This window comes from Vanellus vanellus, assembly GCF_965231255.1.
Source record: "Vanellus vanellus genome assembly, chromosome: 1".
In the NCBI taxonomy this organism is placed as follows: Eukaryota; Metazoa; Chordata; class Aves; order Charadriiformes; family Charadriidae; genus Vanellus; species Vanellus vanellus.
In genome coordinates this window covers 215,916,093-215,940,687 of record NC_138905.1, presented here as the reverse complement: position 1 = coordinate 215,940,687, position 24,595 = coordinate 215,916,093, and the positions used below count along the sequence as shown (strand labels likewise).

The window sequence follows — 24,595 nt, the reverse complement described above, 5'->3', positions numbered from 1 at the left end:
AAGCAATATAATCCCCTCGCTTGACTCTACAGGGAAATTGCTCAGAGAGGGTTCAAACCAGCAGCGCGCTGACGTAAGCGGCTGCTTTAATCGCTCAAGTGGATGCGGGTGAGCAGCCCACCCCACCTCACCCCACCGTGCTTTTCAGGCGTTTGATGGATTGATCTTCTTCAATCCCAACACACAGGCTTCAGTCTATTAAAATGGGGTTTATTACCACACGCTTACATACATTTCTTTAACTTTGAATTTCCAGGGGACACTTGGGGGTTTGCTGTTTGCTCGTTTTTCCTGTTGAAACTGCAAGTTTCGTATGTTGCGTGCCAGTTAAATATGTAACTCCAGTTCAACTGAGGCTTTGCTGGGATTAGGGTTGTGGGGACACGTGGACACTTCTCTGCATCTTGTGGCCTACCTGGTGTCCTATAGTTGTCTTGCGCAACGGAAACACGGTGAAGAAAAGGTATTTCATAATGCTGGGGATGTCAGGGTGACTCCTGTAAGTTCTGTCCTCGCCGGAGCAGTGAGCCCCGTCTCCCATTGTTTAAGTAGGAGTTGGAAGCGTTGGCTGTGCTGCCACGAAGTGGACTGATCGGCCCTCTGTTTTACAACATGTTGCTCATTTCTGAGAGCTTTTGCCAGTAACAAAATTATCAAATCCAGATGCCTCATTTGCTGAAGACTTAGCTTTCTCCAGATAAAAGCCTCACACTGGCCTTAGCGCTAATCCGATAGAAATCAAGGGGATTTGGGACACTTCACTAAATACATTTTGCTACAGGCTGTTGCTTCTGGCTTGTGCAGGCTGCCTGTGGCTTGTACCCTAATTAGCATGTTTCAGATTTCTTTTTAACTCCCTCTCACCCACACAGGCATTTATGGTAAAAGGCTAAACAGGGAGTTGAAGAGACGAAGTTTCTTTTTTTTTTTTTTCCCCGGGGTGCAAGTTGCTGTTGTGCTGCCCCATGCCCTCCACGTGGCGGTACGCATCATGGGCATGAGCAAAGAGAAGCCTTGAGATGGGCCCTACGTTTACATCGCTAGGAAATGGAAATGCCGTTTGGGGAGCGGTGGGAAGAAGGAGAGGCCAGTCTTTAACTGAAAAGCCATATTCTAATTCTGCGACTAAACGAAAAGCTAAACTAATCACTGAGCAGAACTAATCTCTCTTTCAAGAAAGCCATTTCACGGGTCTTGCGCTTCCCTCAAAGAACGCCGGTGTAGCTGAGGGGAGGCTCCTGTGGTGCTGAAAACAGTACCAACTCACACCTACGGACCCCCTTCTCTCGACACTCCAGCACTAGGAGCCCCCTCAGTCTTTGCAGTAACTCAGTTGGGTCACAGCAGGGATACAGCCAAACTTAAATATTTAAGTGTTTACTATGCAGCAACACAAGTGAGATTCAGTCAGATTCACCTGCTGGGCAGGAATATCTGAGCTCACTCGAAAAATGAAAAAAAAAATGTTTGCGCTGAAGTACGGAATAAGCTGAGACACTGCATAGACACAGGTTGTTTAAAGTGTTTTAAGTTTATTCCAAACTGCTGATTAACCCGTCAAGGGTTTAAATCAGATTATTCGGTGCTTTCACAAGTTGCTAAATGGGAAATCATAGAATCATAGACTGGTTTAGGTTGGAAGAGACCTTAAATATCATCGAGTTCCAACCCCCCTGCCATGGGCAGGGACACCTCCCACCAGCCCAGGTTGCTCAAAGCCCTGTCCAACTTGGCTTTGACCACCTCCAGGGATGGGGCAGCCACAGCTTCCCTGGACAACCTGGGCCAGTGCCACACCACCCTCAAAGTGAAAAATTTCTTCCTAGTGTTTAATCTAAATCTGCCCTCTTCCAGTTTGAAGCCATTCCCCCTCAACCTATCACTACATGCCCTTGTAAGAAGTCCCTCTCCAGCTGTCCTGTAGGCCCCCTTTAGATGTTGGCAGGCTGCAATAAGGTCTCCCCAGAGCCTTCTCTTCCCCAGGCTGGACAACCCCGACTCTCAGCCTGTCCTCACAGCAGTGGTGCTCCAGCCCTTGGATCATCTTCGTGGCCTCCTCTGGACCCACTCCAACAGGTCCACATCCTTCTGACGTTGGGGGCCCCAGAGCTGGATGCAGCACTGCAGGTGGGGTCTCGAGCAGAGCAGAGGGGCAGAATCACCTCCCTCATACTGCTAGCCATGCTTCTTCTGATGCAGCCCAGGATATGGTTGGCTTTCTGGGCTGTGATCACACATTGCCAGCTCATGTTGAGCTTCTCATCCACCAACACGCCCAGGTCCTTCTTCTCAGGGCAGGCTGCTCTCAATCCATTCCCTGCCAAGCCTGTATTTGTGCTTGGGATTGCCCCGACCCAGATGTAGGACCTTGCACTTGGCCTTGTTGAACTGCATGAGGTTGGCTTGGGCCCACCTCTCCAGCCTGTCCAGGTCCTTCTGGATGGCATCCCTCCCCTCCAGCATGTCTACCTCACCAAACAGCTTGGGATCATTGGCAAACTTGCTGAGGGTGCACTCGACCCCACTGTCCATGTCACCAACAATGCACAGGTCAGAAGCCTACTTGTGCCTGGGAAGTAACAGCGTTGTGTACCCCTGACGGGGTGTCCAGGATGCGCAATGAGACTGGAAAAAAACCCCACTGAGTCAATGCACTAAGATATATGTTCATAGAAACTACCCTCAAACCAAAGATACAGGATTACACAACATATTTGGCCAAATAAAAAAAAAAGTATTGAAAGAATAAATTTTTTATTATTTTTATGCTTTTTAAAATTTTTTATTCAATTTTGGGTTATTTCAGTATATTTAAGTAGGGGTTTTATGAAGACAGATAAAATGCATTCAAATATTTGATTTCTAGCGATAGTTGAATTATGCTTTGATAAATTACATTCTGCTTTAGTGGGGTGTTAAATATTTTGTAACAGGTCTACATTTTATAGCAGCCTGCATTTACCCGTGCCATGTCTGATCCCGAGGGAATTCCACATTTGACAGACTACAAGTGGGGACAACAAAAACTAAATATTAACTCGGATCCTTTATTAGATACACGTGCAGCTATGTGGACTGAGAAGCCCAAAAAGTGCACAAGCGTTCTCACAGCAGTAAGGAAAGCAACCTTTCAATTAGCCATCTGCACACAGATATATTTCTTATTAAACTTCTGTGTGTAAATCACGATCCAGGCACTCAAAAATAGTTTACACAAAGCCCAGTGCCACACTTCTTCTTGAAGAACAGAACAAAAATTTAATGAACTGAGAATGTTACATTTGTGTGTTAACAGCCCAGCTTGTCTATTTTTAACCAACCTTTTCTTTAGATAAGGCCTTGATCATCTGAGCTGTGATGTGCCCATCTGATTTACCAATAATGCCATCTTCTATGTGGCTCCTGCTTGGCATTTCTTCTGGTTCTTTATGAATAGGCATGGCTCTTCCAACAACACACATTAGCTTTGTCTCCAGAGGACCCAGCTTTAAGTATTCCTTAAGAAGAAAGAATAGTATTCTTCTGCAATTACATCAAAAGGCAGCCGTTCTTAAAAAAAAAAAAAAAAAAAAGCCCAGCAACTTTCCTTTTAAAAGCAGCTGTGAATATGCTGCCCTGGGGTTGCTATGTTTGGTAATGTCAGGGTTAACGGGCTTGGCTTACACGCCCGCTCATCTTAGGAGGCTGCAGCCCTGCTGCCCTCTTCTTTTCCTGTGTGTTTTCAGCAGTAACACTTGCTCTGCAAACCAAATTCTGCTCCCAAGTTCAGTTCTGTGAGAAGAATTAAACTAATCCAACAGCTCGCTACTGCCAAGAAAGAAGTCCAGGTCCAGCCATGTGCTTCCACCATGTCTGCGGCTGGCTCTGGTCTTCTCCAAACCTCTGAGTCAATTCGGTTGACTAACCCAACAGAAAATTAATTCAGGAGAGAAAAAAAGCAAGCTTCTCCACTGGGTTAGTGTGCGAATCAGCTACAGAAAAGGCCTATGTGCACTGTGGGTTCCCTAAAGGGAGGAGCAGGACCATACAGGCAAGGCCAGGCAGAGGGAAGGAGGAACCCTACGGTGCAGGCTCTTGAATCACCTCTATTTAATAAATGCTTTCATAATAGTTGCCAATGCAACTTCACTGTTTGCAATTACACCCTCGTTGCTATAAAGTACGAGAATGTCAGCAGCACCTATGTCCCTCAGTGGGACGTTGTCCCTCTGCAGTGCAGGAACAAAGAAGTAAAGCTAATATTCCTCTCCCAAGGCAACATCTGCAAGGAAACAAATGCCTGGACAGTTGTGTTCTTTTGTTAAATGTTCAGCTTTTCTGTGTAATGACTCTTCAACACAGAGCCTCTCCTTCACTTGGTCTGTGATCAAGGCAACAGGATGATTTCTCTGAACACAAGTTGCAGGGTATTTATCAAGCTAATGCCAAATTTCTAGGAAAAGAGTTAATGTTGGGTTTAGTTTTTGTTTGTTTGTTTTTTTTCTAAACTCATTATTTAGTATGTTTGAATAAAATATTCAAGAGTAAAGAAACATTATGGAGAAGTATCTTTACACAGTAAACCCCACAGTCTGCACCACGTCTGTATCATCTTTAATTTGCAGTAGAAATCAGTGATGTAATGTATTTTCCGAGAGTAATTAGTTTATTTAGAAATGTATTAAAGTTTTCATAACTCAAGAGTATAGTATCAAAAGCATCCAGGAAACATCATTTTGCAACCTAGGATCACAGATCTTCTGAAGCACATCTTTTGAGAACCACAGAAAATCTGCCTATTTACATATAACCTGTACCTGTTTGTTTTCTCAACCCCTATATTTTGCACCCAGGAACACCTTCGTCTTGGCTTTCTGTTGAAGGAATAAATTACGTGTTGATCCTTTAATGCTACTACGCAACATAAATTCTAAAGGACCAGCATCCAATCAAACAAGTCTATGCAGTGACATAGAAAACTGTCACTAGGTGACATCCAGAATTCTTCCTAGGGGGAATTTCATTCTGAAGCTCACGTACGCTGATTCATGGGACACCATTCAATTGCCAAAACAATGTATCTTGTGCTATCAGAAATGCCCTAAGGCATCCAAAACATCCACATGAGGCTGCCCTGTATGACACAGAACCTACGCTCTTTTGGCTCAGCATCAAAGCACAGGGAGTGTCCTAACCATCACAAATAGCACCGGGTGCCTATGATTAAGCACCTGAATTGTACACTAGGTAAAACACTGGAGGTTTTTTTTGTGCCCTAACACCACTGGGGCTCTTGCTCCATACTGAAAGATGTTTGTGTCAATGAAAGACCCGATTACTTTAACTCATACCTGGAAATCATTTTCATCTTCATACAATAAGCTGTCAAGAGTTGGAGTGAATGACTTTCCCCACAGCTCCTCATCACTGTCTTGAGGCTTCTCATGCTCTGTTTTAGACTGAATCTTTGGAAAGGCTTTTTTTTTCTGACAGGGGACTGCAGCATTTCTGAGGCTTTCATCTCCATCTGTCTTTGCTTTTTAAAGAGAAGAACAATGATGTGTATGTAATTGTTAAGCTTTACGAAGATCAGAATTAGTACTTGGTATGAGCATTGCCTGCAATCTTTAACGTGACTTGGCCAGTGTGATGTAAAGAACAGCTTGGTAGGATTTTTAATTGGCAATCCAAGCCAAATGTTGATTTTGCTCACTGATTTTATTTCTGTGCACAATTTCTGATCAAGATCAGGGACTGATATTGATTGGAAGTTAGAAGTCTGGGGCAGGGGAAAAAATGAGCTTATATCAGTTCAACTTAAATCCTATGTAGGCCTGAATAGTTAAGAAAATAGGAAAGACAGCAAAAACAAGTATAAACTTTTTCTATATCTATGTATGTATCTCTGTATGTACATATATACAAATTACTGAAACACAGCTAGTCTACTTATAACTCCCCTGAAGAGCTCACATTTGCAGCTGACTAATTCTCGGGATGACAGAAAATTCTGGACATGGACTGCCGTGTTACATGTTTGCCTGGGACAGTGACTCGACCTCAGCTTATTGGAACAAAACCTACTCCTCCCAGTAAATATTGTAAAGGTCTGGCAAAGGTAGTAGAGCTGAAGTGTTCAAAGTAAACATATATCTAATTCAGAAGTCTTATTCAACATGTTTGCTGGTGCCTGATGATTCCAGAAAGGCCCACCTATGGTTGGAACTGGTCAGAACTTAATAGACTTGTTCACATATCCATAACTGTATGGCTTCAATTTTTGCAACTTACTTCTTTGATTTAATTTTGTCCTTTTTTCTCCCTCTTTCTTCTACCACACAAAGATGTAAGATAAAACATGTGATACTAAGGAATCCATAGAAACTACCCTGAACAGGTAAGCACAATCACATGGTCCTTCTTGCCTAATGGTGTATCCTTTTCCTGGGCACACCTACCAGAACAGATGGAGATTCAGCCCAAGATTCAGTACTGCTTATCAAGATTTCAGTTCAGGCTGAGCTCCATGTAGCTTCATCTGCTCTTGCTAGGAATTAATTTATGATTTAACTCCAGTGTATCTCTATGAGCTGAATGACTGTAAAGTGAGTGTACTCCAAGTGAAAGCCAATGTAGGATTCAAGAGTGCCCTCTCAGGGACAAGATAATAATGAAGTTATGTTGATATGGATCAGTGAATAACTGATTAAATAGATGAATCTTGTCTTCATAACAGATGGCCGATCCTATTAACCACATCCCAGGCTAGCTCTACATGAGTAACTACGTCCGATATTCTAAACACCAATTTCAATTTTAAAACTGTATTACAGGTAGATTGTGGTTTTATCTTCTTAACGCAAACTACAGACTATCATTGCTGTTGTGGCTGCAATTAAGTGGGAAATTAGGTGTTCAACATGTAAAATAGTCAGTTTGATTAAAAACTCAAGAAATAAAAAGCATGTAAATGTTCCATAAGTTATCAGTTCTTATAAGCTGTTGGCATGTGCATTACCTGCATACTCACTACACTCTGCTTCTTTCATTTCATCCTTAGGAAATTCATCTTGCAAGCCAGCTGCCTGGGTAAGAAACAAATGCCTATGAAATTGAAAAAATAAAGTGAAACTCATATTAGATGTCTGAATTTTCTCATTGTCCTGTGCAATCTTCTGGGGTGGGGGAAAGGCACCCTTTCTGAAAGCCATTTGCTGCTTAAACACAAATGCAGAATAGCGCAATGGTTTAAAAATGCAATGGAGGCAGCCAGGTAGCTTAGTGGCTAATATGCTGCTCTTTTTTTATTCTTAGTGCCTAAGTTCAGCTATGTCCATGAGACTAAAAGAAAACAAATGTTATAGTCTCCAGTCAGTCCAAGATTCAAACCACAGTTGGCAGCTCTCACTTAAAAGCAGTCCAAAGTTTGAAGAAGAGAGAAAAATGGTCATTTCTTAAGACTTGGAGCTTTTTATGCAATATGGCTGAAATCACTGAGTGGGGACTGGAAATTAAAGATGGAACATTTCCATTGTTACATTGTGCTTTTGATACCATTAGCATTGACATTTTGCAGCTAAATTAGTCTTTCTCTAGGGAACAAGTTAAATAATTTCAATATAAAAGAAACTAATACAACAGACACGTCTACAGACAGACCTATCCCAAGGCCTCTTCCTTATTTAGTACCAGGTCATCTGTTTCACTTGAGATTGCAAAACCCCATATATTTGTATATTAATCTTAACAACTTTAAACATTTTGCCAACAGCAAAGAAAAAAATCTATTAGTCAGCACTTGGTCTGAGAAGTTGGGTCTGAGACAATTACAACAGAAAGAAACTATTTCCAAGCCCCAATGGTATCCCCACTAAAAGAAAGCGAGTGTCGCTAGGTCGCAATAGATTATTAAAGAACCCATTTTCTTCCCTGAATTTTGGTATTTAGGAGGCTACAATGTCACTGTCATCCTTCAGAGACACAAGTCACACACATAGTGAGTCAAATCCTGCCTCCCCTCAACTAGGAAACTACCTTGGCTTTCTTGTGGGAAAGTCCAAATAGCTTTAGAGGCAGAAGGCAGCAGTATCTTTTTTAAAAAAAATAATCACTTTTGAGTCTGCAAAGGCATCATTTTACCTGGGTACTCCCAGATTCTGAAGTCTGCTATCTATCAGTTTTGTCACTAAACTGATATTTTCTTCTTCTAGGAGCTGAATAGAGGCTTTCAAATCACTCACTTCCTTTTGGTACACCTTAACCTTTTGACAAGTGAAAAAAATAAAAAGAAAAAGGGTCATCTGAGAAAGACTATACTCATTTTTGAAAGCTTTCATAGTAACTATCTCAATAGCACATACCTAGAAAGAACGCAGCTGTATCAGCAAGACTGTGTATTTTGTGGAGAAACATAGTGGCACGTTTTCAGGCAAAGGGAAGGCTTCTCTGGTTCTTTCACACCATTTTTAGAACCCTCTGCTGGTACAACACTGTCAATCACAGCCACACCTTTGGGCTATGCAACCCTGATAGCAGAACTTTCTCATGTAGCCAAATACGTCTGGGAGACAGAGACTCTGGATTTTTTCTTTTTTTTTGCTTTCATATCAGAGCTTTGAGAGAGAAAAACTTTCTTTGTAGAGTTGTTCAAGCTCTTGCTCAGCAAGTGTTGCTTTTCTAATTCCTGCCTACACACAAAACCTTCTTATGCAGAATTAGGGAAGTTTTCAGTCCAAGTTAGCCATGACATTGGCTAAACCCTAGGTTCTACTTTCTTTTGGACTGGTAATTGCCCCATATTGCCATGAAGGTATATTAAACAGAGGATATCAGTTATTCAGTTCCCACAATTCCTCTCACTTTTCCTGAAGTACAAGCAAGTTCCTACCCCTTCACTGGGAATTGGAATGTACTATGGGATGGATACCTTCCCAGAAATCCTAGCCATACGCACATGTTAAAAACAGTATCTAGTGATCTGAATGCATCTGTTCCCACCAAAGCCAAATTAATCCAGCTATAATAATCTAAATTTGCAGTTAAAAACTAGTTCCCATTTCTCCCAGGGATTAAAAAAGGTGAAAATGACAGGACATTAACCAGTAACAGGATATGGCTTGGCATGATGAGGTGATGCAGCTTTGTACCATCTTGGTGTAACAGAGTAACCATGGAAATATGTGACTGAAGTCTCCAAATCTGTTCAAATTTGGAGGTAACTAGTTTAGGGCTGTTTTGGTAAGTCATTTTTCAGTTCCATGGCCAAACTGAAAAAAAATGATAAATTTTGAACCAGGACAAAACTGAAATGTTTGGTTGATTTCCTCAGAAGAATATACCAGAAGAATCCGTCAGCTACATATAAACATTAACCTGAAAGAAAATATTTCATCTGTATAAGACAAGCACAGAAAATAGATGAGTGAATTCAGAGGACTGGAGAATTTAGTGATAACAGTTTTGTTTTCCACAATAATTCAAAGCACTAATTGATAACATAAGAAACTTCTAGTTGAGAGGAAAGAAACCCACATCTCTCAACTCTCAAGAGAGGGCCTGTCAGGACATAAGGGTACTCCAAAATGAATGTCCCCCATTGACACTGCCTAATACGTGTAAAATTTGTAAGTGTTCAGTGAGACAGGGAAATGGGAAGGGAATTCATACTCAGTCAGTGATAGGATGAATAGCTTCAAGCTTCTGTTTGTTTCACGGAATCACGGAGTTTTCAGAGTTGGAAGGGACCTCTAGAGATCATCTAGTCCAACTCCCCTGCCAAAGCAGGATCGCCCGGAGCACATTACTCAGGACTGCATCCAGGCGGGTCTTGAAAATCTCCAGGGAAGGGGACTCCACACCCTCCCTGGGCAGCCTGTGCCAGTGCTCTGTCACCTGAACCGTAAAGAAGTGTTTCCGTGTATTTGAACGGAACTTCCTGTGTTCTAACTTGTGCCCTTTACCCCTCGTCCTGTCACTGGGAACCATTGAAAAGAGCCTGGCTCCATCCTCCTTCAACCCACCCTTTAGATACTTGTATGTCATAATAAGGTCTCCCCTCAGCCTTCTCTTCTCCAGGCTAAAGAGTCCCAGCTCTCTCAGCCTTTCCTCATAAGGGAGATGCTCCAAGCCCTTAATCATCTTATATATCTTATACAGATATATATCTTATATATCTTATATATCTTATACAGATTAAAACATTAATTCTCTCCTGTTGACCCCTACCTCATTGCCTCAGAACCTGTGGTTTGGACACCCTCCCTGGAAAGTTAAAGATGTAGGCTCAGTGCTCATTAAGGGAAAGGACGAAAGTCATATCCCTGCATACTGGCAAGTATCTTAAACTAGTAGGTAAAAGGGAGAAAACTCTGCCAGGTTTGTTGATGTGGCACTGAAAAATAATAAGTTCATTTATTAATTTCCCAAAATGTTTTGCTCAGTTCTAAACTGTGAGGTTGTAAAGGTGGGGAAGGGTATTTCCTCCTGCCAATCTCTTGCTTAGATTTGATCGCAACAAAGAATCTGTATTGATTGGAACCTACACAATTGAACTTTCACCATGTAAAAATCAGTTTCCTAAACTTAGTTCACAAAAAACTTTCTTTATAAGAAAAGTGACAACTATCTAATATATAGCTCTAAATTGCCATTAAAGGACAGTATAAAAGCTATCAAGTAATCAATTACAACTATATTAGATTTTTATTTTCCTTTCTTCAGTGTACTAATCTCCAAGGTTTCTTTATTATATCCTGTTTAAAGCTGTCTCAAGTCCTTTCTCCAAAAATGTTTCCAACATCCATATCCGTCTTCTTTCAATACAGCAGCACTAGATCTTTAATGCAATTCAAAACTACACTCTTCAGACATTTACATAGTTGAACATTTACACTACTTAGTATCCTGAACTCCACAGATATAAATACTTCACGGTATGGAACTTTGTGGTCCTTCATATAACTGCTTGGGCAGGAAAATGGGTCCTTCATTTGTGAAAGCAGCTGTTCACCTTTTACCTTTATTCACCACATACACTGTTTGCTACTCAGGATTACAAATTAATCACAGGACAATCACTCTCCATTTCCTAGGAAAGCCTTCAAAGGCCCACCACTGGAAACATTTATGACTGTAGGCCACTGTATTTCAAACCTGAACTGCCATGATAAACTGTACGCAAGTGATCCTCTTACCTCTTCTTTTAGCCGTTCATTCTCTTCAATTTCTCTGCAACTGTTTTTGTCCAAGTATCTTACCGCATTCTGAGAAAACACAATTTAAGATCATCTCATCTGAAACCAGGACTTTGACAGTGCTGCACACATTTTGAAGAAGAACCTTCTGTTGTTTAGCAGGAAGTAATTAAGAAACATCCACACAACAGACTGTAGCATCCCTTGAAGGATTACAAGGGGATTTAGTCCACAAGGCCAGCTGTTTCTTCTCTATCATCCTGCCTAGTGCAATTTATATGTCAAGCAATTTACCAATATTTTATAATTTCCCATATCAAAATAGGTCTTTTTTGCCTAACAAGTTCTCCTATGTTCCCAATACAGCTCAAATCTTCCTGTTTTCATGAAATCAAAGCTTTAGCTATTAAAAAACCTAAGCAAAATCACAAATGAGGCAGTACTGATCAAGTACTGACAAGTGAATTAAACATGTAGAGGTCTATGCTAATGACCTAAGGCTACAATTTAATTATTGATGTCAGTATGAGGAAAGGAACAATAGGGAGGGAAGATGCTCCTGTAGATCACCACAAATGCAGTCCTTTGGATTATGTTCTTACATGACTGAAAATTCCAGCACCAAAGTGAGGAAATTTAAATACCTAATGGGCCCAACCAGTGTTTTGTACTGAAGCGTGCTTTGCATTTTGTGAGTGTCAAAAGTTGTCACCATAAATACTTTGTAAACCATGTTTGCAAATCAGAGCTGGCAGAGACAAAAAAAAATATCTGTATATCAGTAAGCTTAAATTGTACTATAGACTGCACTATTTTGGCATTTTTAAAATGTTGTACTTTACAAGTACAAAACACCATTTTTTTTTTCAAATGGATGTATATTTCTATGCAGACAATCTCTTAGTGTGTTATTGCTTTTTGACATCTATGCAAACATCAAAATTGAGGTCTCTGCAAAAGTGACATGCTCTTGAACAAGGCATATCAATGCATGGTGCCCTTTTCCTATAGCTTGTTTGTAAAATGCCCTCACATCTACTCAATGTTAGTCTGATGTAAAACAAAAAGTATATGTGTGTATAACAATAACCATTGTCATGTTTAGTAAAAAATTTAGTTTATTTTACTCTCAATTTATCAGAAAAGTTCCAAGTCTTAATTTGAGTTAAAATAATTACTAATGCAGAGTACATGAATCCTAACTATGACACAGCACTTTTAAAAAAGGCAGAATGAATACCTCCGGGGCCTGTTCCTTACAGAACTTCATGTGCCTCTCAACCAGTCTGTCATTTTCTTCTTTCACTGCTTTCAAAGTATTTCTGTAATATTCTTCAAAATAAAAAAGAAAAGTAGATATCATTATCTGACATCAATTTCTCCTGACAACAAATAGATGATTGGCATGTTGTTCCTAAACTGGAATTTATCAGCCAGCGTCACATGCATAGATGCCCCACAAAAAAAGGATTCAAATATCCTTGTCCATAGAAATTGTCCTCCTAAATCCAAAAGACAGTAGTGTTAACTACAAAACTATAAATCTGAAGTAGCTTACGCATTTCTGTTGGCAACTACAATGGCTAAAAAACTGAGCCATTCTCTGCTAAAATACTGGTATCTTAACACTGAATTTTGTTTCTGTTGACAGCAGAGCTCCTCGAGTCATGCAGGACATTTGCTTAGAAAACTTATTTTTTAGGTATAGAAGCATATTGGATCATCTTATGCACATGGCATTTTTTTCAGTTATCATACAGACCCTAATAAATTTTCTGACTTATCTAAGCCTTTCAGGGGGTTCTAATTTGACAACAGGACAAAATGGAGAATGTGGCAATTACCTCAACGATTTGTTTTCATCATTACTTGTGGTCATTATTTAGAAAGCGTCTTACACCTAACTGAGTTTGTTTGGCTCCAAGTTCCAGTCACTTGCTATTTAATTATTTCATCCTTCCCTTCAACTGGTTTTGTGCTATTCAAAACAGCCCACTGCTGCCTGGTATTTTCTCCTGTTTGAAGGAATGAATGAGATTGTAGTAGAATGTTTGTAGAATGAATGAGATTGGCAACTTATGAGGATTATCAAGATATAACAAAGCTATGTAGGGGGAAAATGAGAAGGGCCAAAGCTCAATCAGAACTCAGCTTGGCCACTGCAGTCAAAGACAATAAGAAAAGGTTCTTTGAATATATCAATAGAAAAAGGAAGACTAGGGAAAATGTAGGCCCGCTGGTGAACGAGACAGGTGCCCTAGTGGTGGAGGACGCAGAGAAGGCAGAGTTACTGAATGCCTTCTTTTCTTCGGTCTTCACTGCTAAAGCTGTCCCTCATGAATCCCACCCTCTGAAGGCAAAAGGGGAGGTCTGGAGAGTGGAAGATTTTCCCTCAGTTGAGGAGGACCGGGTCAGAGACCACTTGGCCAAGCTGGACATTCATAAGTCCATGGGCCCTGATGGCATGCATCCGCGAGTGCTGAGAGAGCTGGCGGATGTTATTGCTAGACCACTCTCCATCGTCTTTGAACGGTCATGGAGAACAGGAGAGGTGCCTGAGGACTGGAGGAAGGCCGACATCACTCCAATCTTCAAAAAAGGCAAGAAGGAGGACCCAGGGAACTACAGACCGGTTAGTCTCACCTCTGTCCCTGGGAAGGTATTGGAGCGACTCATTCTGGATGTCATCTCCAATCACGTTGAGGAACAGGAAGTTATTGGAAGTGGTCAACATGGATTTACCAAGGGTAAATCATGCTTGACCAATCTGATAGCTTTCTATGATGTTATAACTGGTTGGCTGGATGAGGGGAAAGTCGTGGATGTCATCTACCTTGACTTTAGCAAGGCTTTTGACACTGTCTCCCATGACATCCTTATTAGGAAGCTGAGGAAGTATGGGCTAGATGAGGTGACAGTGAGGTGGATTGAGAGTTGGCTGCGGGACAGGACTCAGAGGGTTGTGATCAGCGGCACAGAGTCTAGTTGGAGGCCTGTAACCAGTGGTGTCCCCCAGGGGTCAATACTCGGTCCTATTTTGTTTAATATATTCATTAATGACCTGGATGAGGGGACAGAGTGTATCCTCAGCAAGTTTGCTGATGATACCAAACTGGGTGGGGTGGCTGACACCCCAGAGGGCTGTGCTGCCATCCAGCGTGACCTGGACAGGCTGGAGAGCTGGGCAGAGAAGAACCTAATGAGGTTCAACAAAACCAAGTGCAAGGTCCTGCACCTGGGGAGGAAGAATGCTAGGCACCAGTACAGGTTAGGGGCTTACCTGCTGGGAGATAGCTTGGAGGAGAAGGATCTGGGGGTTGTGGTAGACAGTAAATTATCCATGGCCCAGCAATGTGCCCTTGTCGCCAAAAAGGCCAATGGAATCCTGGGCTGCATAGGGAAGAGTGTGGCCAGTAGGTCGAGGGAGGTCATTCTCCCCCTCTACTCGGCACTGGTGAGGCCACAACTGGAATACTGTGTCCAGTTTTGGGCTCCCCAGTTCAAGAGGGACAGGGAACTGCTGGAGCGAGTCCAGCGAAGGGCAACTAAGATGATTAAGGGCTTGGAGCACCTCCCTTATGAGGAAAGGCTGAGAGAGCTGGGACTCTTTAGCCTGGAGAAGAGAAGGCTGAGGGGAGACCTGATTATGGCATACAAGTATCTAAAGGGTGGGTTGAAGAAGGATGGAGCCAGGCTCTTTTCATTGGTTCCAAGTGACAGGACGAGGGGCAATGGGCACAAGTTAGAACACAGGAAGTTCCGTTCAAATACACGGAAACAGTTCTTTACGGTTCGGGTGACAGAGCACTGGAACAGGCTGCCCAGGGAGGTTGTGGAGTCCCCTTCCCTGGAGATTTTCAAGACCCGCCTGGATGCAGTCCTGAGAAATGTGCTCTAGGCAATCCTGCTTTAGCAGGAGAGTTGGACTAGATGATCTCTAGAGGTCCCTTCCAACTCTGATAATTCTGTGATTCTGTGATTCTGTAATTTTCTTTTAAGGAAGGCACTTCATACTTGTCCCAGAAGCTTGAAATTCAGCCGAGCTCTGCACTTGTGTTGCAGACAGCCTATTGCTGATCTGGCTGGTCATGGACCCACTGTGAAGTCAAAGGCAGTCAAACATGAAAGGTGCATTAGTTGTGCATCAGTTCTTAATTTAACACTGTGGAAGCAAGCCTGCCTTAGTCAATCCACCATCTAGACTTGGCAGAATGAAATGGAAGTACTTACATGCCACAGTTAATGCATCTTTTTAGTCTTTCAGACAGCTAAACAACCTGAGTTGTACTGGGAGAATGAAGAAAAGGAGGAACTGTTCAGACATACTTACTGTTTCTAAGGAGGCTATTTTTCCCTAACTCTCTCACTGCAACACTGTTTTCCCCAGACCTCATGTTAGTGTATGGCTCTCTTTTGCTTCCTTTCCCCTCCAGCAATTTTGTTTAAAATGTCATCTCCAGATCAATGAACTGTGCCAGCATCAAGCCCTTCATTGGTACCTATAGAGACAGAAACCTCTTCAACTATCTTATTCCTTAAGCCTGTTATACATTCGAGGAGTGAACAAGCCCAATTTGCTGCCACATCACTCTGGAAGCTTGTTAGTGGTGGGGTTTTTTTTTTTTTGTTTTGGTTTGTTTTCTTTTTTTTTGTAGGCTAGAAAACTGTACTTCCTAGCCACTTTATAAGTTGGATTTTAGGAATTTGAGTAAAATAGTATGCTAACATCCAGTACTAGCAGCATCATTTTGCAGTATGTTAATTAGGCAACTGCTATATGTACCTCTGTAACAGTCTTTCTATGAATACACTTCAACCACAAATTTTGTCTCTGTACCCTGTGACATGCAGAAGGTCAGACTGAACATTCCTACTGGCTCATTCTGGCATTCTATATAAAAGGCCATTCTCTTTTTCATTTAATATTTCAGCAGCTATATAGCAAAGTTTTAAATTGATTAAGAACATAGAAAACGCATAATGAAAAATATCAACCTCTCCTGAATACAGAGACGGATATCTGACCAGCTATCTGGCAATGTAGAAAACACAGTGCAGATCTTAATTGTGATAAAATATGTTCCAAGAGACAAAAAGATAGCTAGCTGGCTCTTATCCACAGTAGTTGATGCCTGGTAATGGTTGGCACGGATTGTACAGAGACCCTTAGAGCAGTGTCACTGCCTGTTACTACCAGCTGCTTGGCAGTGGTCATGCATACTGAGAGGGACATAAAGGAAGAAAACCAGGACATCCTTCTCCCATTAGAAGCATGGATTATGTAACAGTGAAATATTGAAATGATTTTCAAATAATGCAGTAGTAAAGAAATCTTTGTAAAGCACTCAGCACCAGAATATATAAGCTCTCAAATTAATTCCACTGTTGTGTCAGTATTGAAACTGTTCCCAGTGTTTGTATATGTCTGTACCGGCAATTTTGCAGGGCCTCATACACGAGACTATGCAACTAGGAGACAAAGTTCAGACCACTGGCTAAACAGCTCCCTCTAGTTCTGCATTTAAAACCACTCTGCTCAATTCAAAAGACTGTTCCAAGAATGAGCTCATAATACTTTCCTGTCAAAGGAGTTTTCAACATGTGAAGTGCTTGTAGCGTGACGAGAAGCAACAAGAGCAGAGTCAAAATTTTCAAGTATGACTGCTAAGAGAGCCCTGTGTGTAGGCAACCTAAATACACGTAGACTTATTTTTAGGAAAACCACTGTTCCTCATAATAACATTTTTTAAAAAATGGGTTGCCTGTATTTTACAAGAAAATTGTCAGAAGACAAGCTTATGAGTTTCTTTAAGTGTTTATAATTTCTGTAACTTTATCAATTTCTATAATAAAGGGACTTTCACAAAGAGAGAAAGTTCTTCCATTTTACAAGGTTTATGCAGCCTAGTTTAGGTGCACTGTCTTGGAAAAGTTGATATAAGTTACTGTAACTTGACATCAAAATAGATCTATAATTTAATTAATCCCAAAAAGTAATACAAAAAGAGCTTGTAAGACTTGCATTACACTAGCTGTAAACTGACCTGTAGCCCTGTGATGGTCATCTTTGACTTGCTTGATGTCTTTTTCCAGATTCATAATCTTGTTGGCCTGTATTTTACTTCCTACATTTTTGTACTCCAACCAATAATCCCTCTCAGCCCGTTTTACCGAAAGTCTTTGGTCAGTTTCTTCAATCTGTGAGTGCAGATCTATTAAATTAATAACGCCAGAAGACAAGTTCCTTACCAATTTCTTGAACTGACAGTTCATAATTCTTATGACTTCATCAAATTCTTTAATTAAGGTGCTTTCACTGGGGTTAGAGAGAGGTGATTCTTCTACACTACACTACATTACAACATGATGACCTCACATAATGTCAAGGGCCACCATCATTGCTGAAAACAGCTTTATCTTATTCTGCCAAGGAGAGACAACAGTTCTCACTGAAATGATGTAACCAAAGACAGACATGTCTTTGAAGAATCTCAGGGATGGCAGCCAGAACTGTCAACAATCAAAAGTGGTGATTTTTGCTGCCATCAATAATTTTTTTTCTTAATCTTCCAGTGGAGCCAGTGCATAGGGCTTTCATGAAGATCCACTTAATGGAAAATATGAAGCCTCTGTACTTGCACAGTAATACACATCACTTGGAAGGAACAAAACAGAGTCTAATATATAGGGTCAGTGTCTATAAAAGACTCACTTCTATTGAATTTTAACTCAACTTAATTAACAGGTTTACTTATAAGCCTTCCACAATCTCAAACTTGGCTTAGGGAGCTTAATTTTGGGGAAGAAAAGCTTTACGCTTTTTATGGAACAAAAGGAAGTTTAATCTCTATTTAAAATGAAAAAAAAAAAAAGTACTCAATCCCAACTGTGTAAACTGCAAACCGCACTTCCATGAATCACAACGTACCTTTCAGAAGTTGTTCTTTGTCCCTAACATACTGCCATGTTGCTTTCAATGACTCTTCCACATCATCCCTAGTTACAACCTCCTTTTCATCTTGTTCTTTCTCCTGTTTTTCTATCTGTCTTAATGTACGCCTGATTTGTGCCTGCTGTTCTTCCTTCAGAAGGTCATTCTATGAAAGAACAACAGAAGAAAAGGCATGTATTAAAACATTTTCAAATTAGTTTTCAAAGTTACAAACTTAAGTAATGAAGAAAAGTAAAATCTGACCTAGTGCCAGGATGCACTGCCAAAACACTCAGCTAAACAGCTATTTTTCATATTTGAAAAGGATGGAGAGGAAGGGAGAATTTGCAAGTCTCAGAAGTTTCTCACTAACTTCAAGACCATTACAAGGAAAGGAGAGACAAATGATGGCTGTACTTGGTGCAGCACGTGAACAGTCCCCTGTTGCCTGGAAAGAAAGTTCCTTGCTGGCCAATTTAATAACGATACTTATTTGTAGGAGTTATTGACTTCACTTCAGCATTCTTCACGATAATTAACCACATTCATGTAGAAATATCAGACAATTGGGTCACTTCCATGTAACCATAGTAGAGAGTCTTGTCAGAGTTGGAATTAGTTATACCTACTGATTCCACAACCATGATTATATCCGCTTGCCCTGACCCTCTCCAGTGACACTCAAATTATTTGAAATTACTGACCATGTATGTTTTCTCCCAAAGGATACCATAAAGGAGCAAATAACCATACCAGCCAAACTGTAGCAGTAACTATGCAGTAGAGAGACTCTGAAACATTCCTCACTTCTAAACAGATTAAATCTAAACCACTCAGAAATATTAAGCAGGAAACAAAGAAGGGAGCCCTAAGAACTGTCAAAAGATGGCTAAATTGAACAAGTAGCACTTAAAGCATACCCTGAAGTACCTTGCACAGTCTAAAATATGAAGGAGTCCTTGAGAGACATGAACTAGCAGCAAATTGGGGGAATAACCATAAGAGACCTCAGATGTCTGCAGAGAGAAGAGCCAAATGCCACCTCCACTGATAGTTAAGGCCACAAATGAAACACAATCCGGGCTTCAAGACTGAAAGGAACACCAACGAAAGCTAAACAGATGGATACTTACAAAAGCAAGACAAGTATCTGGCACTGGAAGGACAGAGAGACATTGTTTCCATGTTTCACTGCTATAGGAAGAGCAGGCTGCAACTTGTTTAACCACATGATCCAGTTTAAGGATTTCTGAGTGATTTGAATTCATTTCATTAGGTAACTGTTTATATATCCACTTTCAAAATTCACTGATCTCAGTCTTCAGATGCTATATATTACATTTCTTTATATAGGGTTATTTATATATGATTGTTTAAAGTGTTACTCAGGTATGATCAATAGTTATACAACCTTGTTTCTAAAAATCACTCAACACAATGCTTAACCACAAGAAAGTGACTCTTCTTTGAGCACTGCTAAAAATTGCATCTAGACAATTGTGTGATGCTCTTTCTTTGTTCATTGTAACTAAGTTTGCAAAAATAACTAAACTCTCGTAGATTCGTGTGCAATTCCATTACCTCGGAATTGAATCAAAGAAAGTCAGCAAACCTCAATTCTTGGTTAGATCTGCTAATACTATTGACAAAAATGAAGTTAATACAGTTTATTCTTCTGTGTGCTGAAAGTGTATTCTTGACTTCCTTGAGGAATATTTGCAGGATTGTTTAAAAAGGCACATCTGAATATACTGCAGTAAAGTTACTTCCTGAAAGGTGGGCTCGCTGTCCTGTTTGCTGCAGATTAAGATTAAATACTTAGGCGGTTACTGAGGATCTCATGTGCATTGGAAAACACCTTCACTGAACTCACTTTTACCTACTGTGTCCTATTCTGCAATGTTCTACTCCTGCACCTCCTTTTTTGCATGGTTATATTTAGGATATTTATGCTTCACATCACATTTAATTCAGATAACACTTTAACTTTCAAGCACATAAAGCGACTCACTACCTCCAGTGTCATTGACTGCAAGAAATTCACTGCAATGACTAGTTATAGTAAATGTAGTATTAGGATTAAAAGAATAAAATTGAGTCTGTGAGTTAAAATACCAGATATAAAATGCATTGGGAGAAAGATGCATGGTCACTTACTCTCTCATGATATTCTTTGTTCTTTTTTTCCACTTGTTTCAGATCAAGCAAAACCCGATCAATTGCTGCTTCATTTGTCTCAATTCTGTGGAGAAAGGGTAAAAAAGAGAAGTTCTTACAAAAACAGAAGAGAGGAATATTATTTAAGCTAGATTAGATGTAAATACTACTGAAATGTTTATTTTTGTATCATATTCCTTGACTCATTTCCATAGATACCACAATCTGCTTACTACACATAAAGAAATTATTTCCTATATACGTCTGGACCTTCATGTTAGTTTGGATCTCGTACTCCTACTGAGAAACAGACTTGCTGATTATAGTGTTGCTTTGTAACCACTAGAGAGGATTAAGCTGGTTTATTCTTTCTAGATGTGGTTTAGCTGACCTATTGCATAGGTCTCTTTTAAAACAAGATTATTTGTGCTCCAGAAATATTTATTACTTACCACTTACTATAGAGGAAGCCTAGGCAACTGTCTCGGACATAGCTCAGATGAATTCCAAACTGGAGAATTAAATGGAATTCAATTATTCTGAAATTTTGGTTTCATGAGCTTCATAAACTGCATTTGTACACCAAGAACGTGCTAGCTTTTAAGCAGTGCTAAAGGAACAGGGAGCACAGTCTGAGTAGTTTCCTCTAAGTATGTTGATACATTTTTGTCAAAGAACTAGCTTACTGCTGTCATAATTTTCACAGACTACTGGTCATCCTTTTTGCCACAGCTGTAAAATAAGCACTTTTTTTCTGGTGTTCTCTCTTTCAGAATGTGAAACGCTGGGTTGCAAAGGCTGTCTATTTGCAAAATTCTCTGTAACCTTTCTCTCTTTTCCCGGAATTCATTTACCATACAGCACAATAGAGGCAAGTATTACAATTATCACACTATCTTTTACTGTTTCAACAGCTATTGTTCCTTGGGCTTTTTGTTTTGGGTTTTTTTTGCCCTTCCCTGTCTTATTAAGTTGTTTTAAAAGAAGAACATTTTTTCCTGGTTTAGACCACTCAGTCATGCAAATTGCAGGTTACTAGATTTGCATCCTCTGATGGCAGTGTGCTCCAAGGTTTTCCATTAAATACAAGGATATTAGTTAGGGAGTCTAGAACAGAGATATAGGGGTATGGAGGTGATGGCTACAGCAAAAATATCTCACTTATTAGATAGAGGTGACAGCTTGGCCACATACTGTGACCGCCTAAATTACCTGCCATTTAAAACCATTTCTGTATTTTGAATAATGATACTGATCTTAATTTCTGCTACTTCAAGATTTCCCATGAAGTGGCCATGCATACCCATCATTTTTTTGATGTCAAAAATTTATGAGTAGAATTTGTTGTTTTGTCTGCTATATATTGGAAATTTCCTCTTTAGATTATTTTTCTATGGTATTTGTCAGATTCAAAGAGCTAAAAAGACAGCTGTTTTTCCCAACTCTGAATACTAGGTTTCATCTAGACGATTTCGTCATCTAGAAAAAACACTCCTCTCCAGCACTGTGGCAGTTTTGGCAGTCATCTATAGGATGTTACTAGGGCGAATCATTCATGGGGTGGTTGTTCCTAACCAATCCTGAAACAGAAAACTGTACTGAAAATGCAAAAACCCTGGCTATGAACCGCAACCATTCTTCAATGTATGGAATAAAAAGCAGGAATGGAAGTTACATAAATAATACATGCTTCATAAACCCTAAAGTGAAATGTGAAAGATATTCACTTGGATGATTATGCTGCTTTGTTCAACAAAGTCGTACAGAGAAGTTACAGATTACAGAGATTAAGAGACAGAGGATAAGAGAGAGCAAGAGGGAAAGAGAAGATAGAGAGGGATAAGGATAAAGACAGAAAGAAAAATACTTTCCCCCCCACTGAAGCTGTAGAAAGTAAATATCCTGTGTCAGTACAGCACACATTTCAGTGGAAGACTCTTCAGACAAATGAATCATTCGCTTGGATATTTGAATATGCATAACAGTAATTTTATCAGAAAGTGGTGCGTTTTTTTCTCAGCCTAGTAATACAGTTTGCTTATTTCTTAGCAAAATAGATGGGTTGGTTTGTTGACTTTTTGGATGGTATTTATTTGTGATATGATTCAACTAAATCTGGTCTGTTTCCCTATGGAAACTTGTACTCTGTTCTTTGTAAAATGAAATACAAAATCCCATATAAACCCTGTAAACATCCTATAGATGTCACTAGAGCTATATGTGGTGCTCTTTGGTTTGCTTACCCTGCTTTTCTTTTCTACATCAAAGCAGTACTCCTTGCTCCCTAAATGCTGATATTTGTTGAATATTGGATGCTGTTGAGGTTCTTCCCTTTCAATTTTGGTCTCTTTTATCAAAGTCCCAGAGCTTAATTTTAATCTTTTTAATCACCTACTTAAGAGACTGAAGATCAAACAAATTGGACCATTTTGTAACTACTTCTGACATTCCCCTCTTATTTTTCTCTGCTTGGTTTTAAGACAACTTTAAGTTATCCCTCCATTATTTTCAAAATAAAACACTTTCCTTTGTGCTCCACCCCTAAGCTGCACCAAAGGAGCAAACTGTAGGTCTTCAGGTTCTGGTTAGTGACTACATACCTCTGTGAACACAAAGGAATCCTAAAAAATACAGTCACATGTGATCTTGCAACTTCAGAGTATGCTGATCAAAAACTTGCTACTAAAAGACAAAAATGTAGGGGTTTCTTTGTTTTAATAAATATTTTTTTACCCAAGTTGCAACATAACGGCATAAAAATATTTCTGAGCCACTTAAATGCCTTCTTATAGGTATAGTTTAAAAAGCATGTATATCCAAAATAGCCTTAAAAACCCAAAACAAGAACACAAAAAACAGTACTTAACTGCCACAGTCAATGCCACAGTCGATCAGCTTGGCTCTGAATTGGATAAGTTGTCTTTGTTATCTGCTTTAGCCATTCACATATTCTATATGAGTGAAAAGTTAAATATACTAAACCTACTGAAACTGTAGTAAGGCTTCTGGGAAATCTGATTCAAGTTCTGCAAGTTGCTCTTCTGGTTTCTCCTCTTTCTTCTTCTCTTCCATGCTTTTTGTTGTAATTGTGCTAGAAGTTAGATCTGAAGGGAGGAAAGGGCAAGCAGAAAAGAAGAAAAAAACCTGAGAAATTAATGACTTACAAAAATGTCATATGTTCACCAGCCTTTGTCACTTGTGACAAGTTCTTAACAGTTCTGAAAAAAACAAAACAAGATGCTTTGTTGACAACAATAACCCTGCCCAGGGTAGCACTCAGGCCCATGGTTTTGGGACATACTGAAGCGTTGTCCTGAGTAAAGATAAATTCGTGAACAGTGGCTTCTATCGCTAGTTACTTATTGCATCCCTTGTTGTGGGCTGTGTTTTACATTCTTACAAATCAAACAAACAGTTGTTCCTTTTCCAGTCCTTTGTCTCTGTTTCTTTATCAGGCTTGTTTTATCGAGTCCACCTGTTAATATGCATCTCTCTCCCTCTCATTCTGTTCTCCTAGCACTATGAATATTTGCCTTTCACTGCAACTCTGATATCAGTTTTCATTGTCAGAGCTGGAACAAAACCACTTTCTGAAGGGATATGCATGTCAGCAGTATTCCCTGGGTGTGTCGTCACAACTACCAACCTCAGAATTCAACTGACAATGAATAGTTCTGCAATGGAACTGGTAGCATATATTTTATGAAATAAAAAAGTCACAACAAAAGGACATTTATGAAGATTCTTCACTTTCAGTGGTGACATAATCAAATGCCAAAACCAGATTAGTTCATATAACATAGGAGGTTTTATTACTGAATGAGTAGAAATATTGTATATAACTTGTTTCCATATTAAATTGCTTTTGAGAATTTAAGCTCTGAATTCTCACAATTATCACTCTAATAGCTATAATTGGTACCAACTCGTTCTGTGACTAAATACAGCAGGCTGGATACTTTTTCTATTAAAATGAGCACAAGAAAACAGAAAAAAAAAAAAAAAACAAAAAACCAAACCAGTGGAAAACCACATAGCAGGCCTGCAAAATCAATGTAAAATCAAGGGAATGAAGTTAAACCAACTATTGACAGATACACTCTAATCCATATGCTGGTGCACGCCTTCTCGCTGCACTCGCCATACCCTGAAGCAAGACAACATCAGCTTTCTGTATACAAAATAACTTCCTACCCTAAACGAGTAGTTGATGCCTACTGATGAAACAAGTGAAGGTCCTAAGGGCAGGCAGCGTGCTGTATATTGTAGAAAGGCACGTAAAAGGAATGCTCACTGTGTGGCACCTCTACAAGTGAAAGAAAGCATAAACATACCT

The 24,595-nt window shown here is 39.9% G+C and overlaps 1 protein-coding gene across 1 annotated transcript; it reads right to left on the bottom strand.

Annotated features, from left to right (window-relative positions):
• Positions 1-3,306: 3,306 nt before the first annotated feature.
• Positions 3,307-23,331, bottom strand: CCDC83 (coiled-coil domain containing 83; the record flags this gene model as incomplete). The annotated part of the gene is made up of 10 exons (XM_082498290.1): positions 3,307-3,497; positions 5,331-5,515; positions 6,998-7,083; positions 8,119-8,240; positions 11,172-11,240; positions 12,412-12,503; positions 17,216-17,383; positions 18,100-18,268; positions 20,260-20,344; positions 23,246-23,331. 10 exons carry the CDS (start codon positions 23,329-23,331, stop codon positions 3,312-3,314), a joined length of 1,248 nt encoding a protein of 415 aa, XP_082354416.1. The 3' UTR covers positions 3,307-3,311.
• Positions 23,332-24,595: the final 1,264 nt, after the last annotated feature.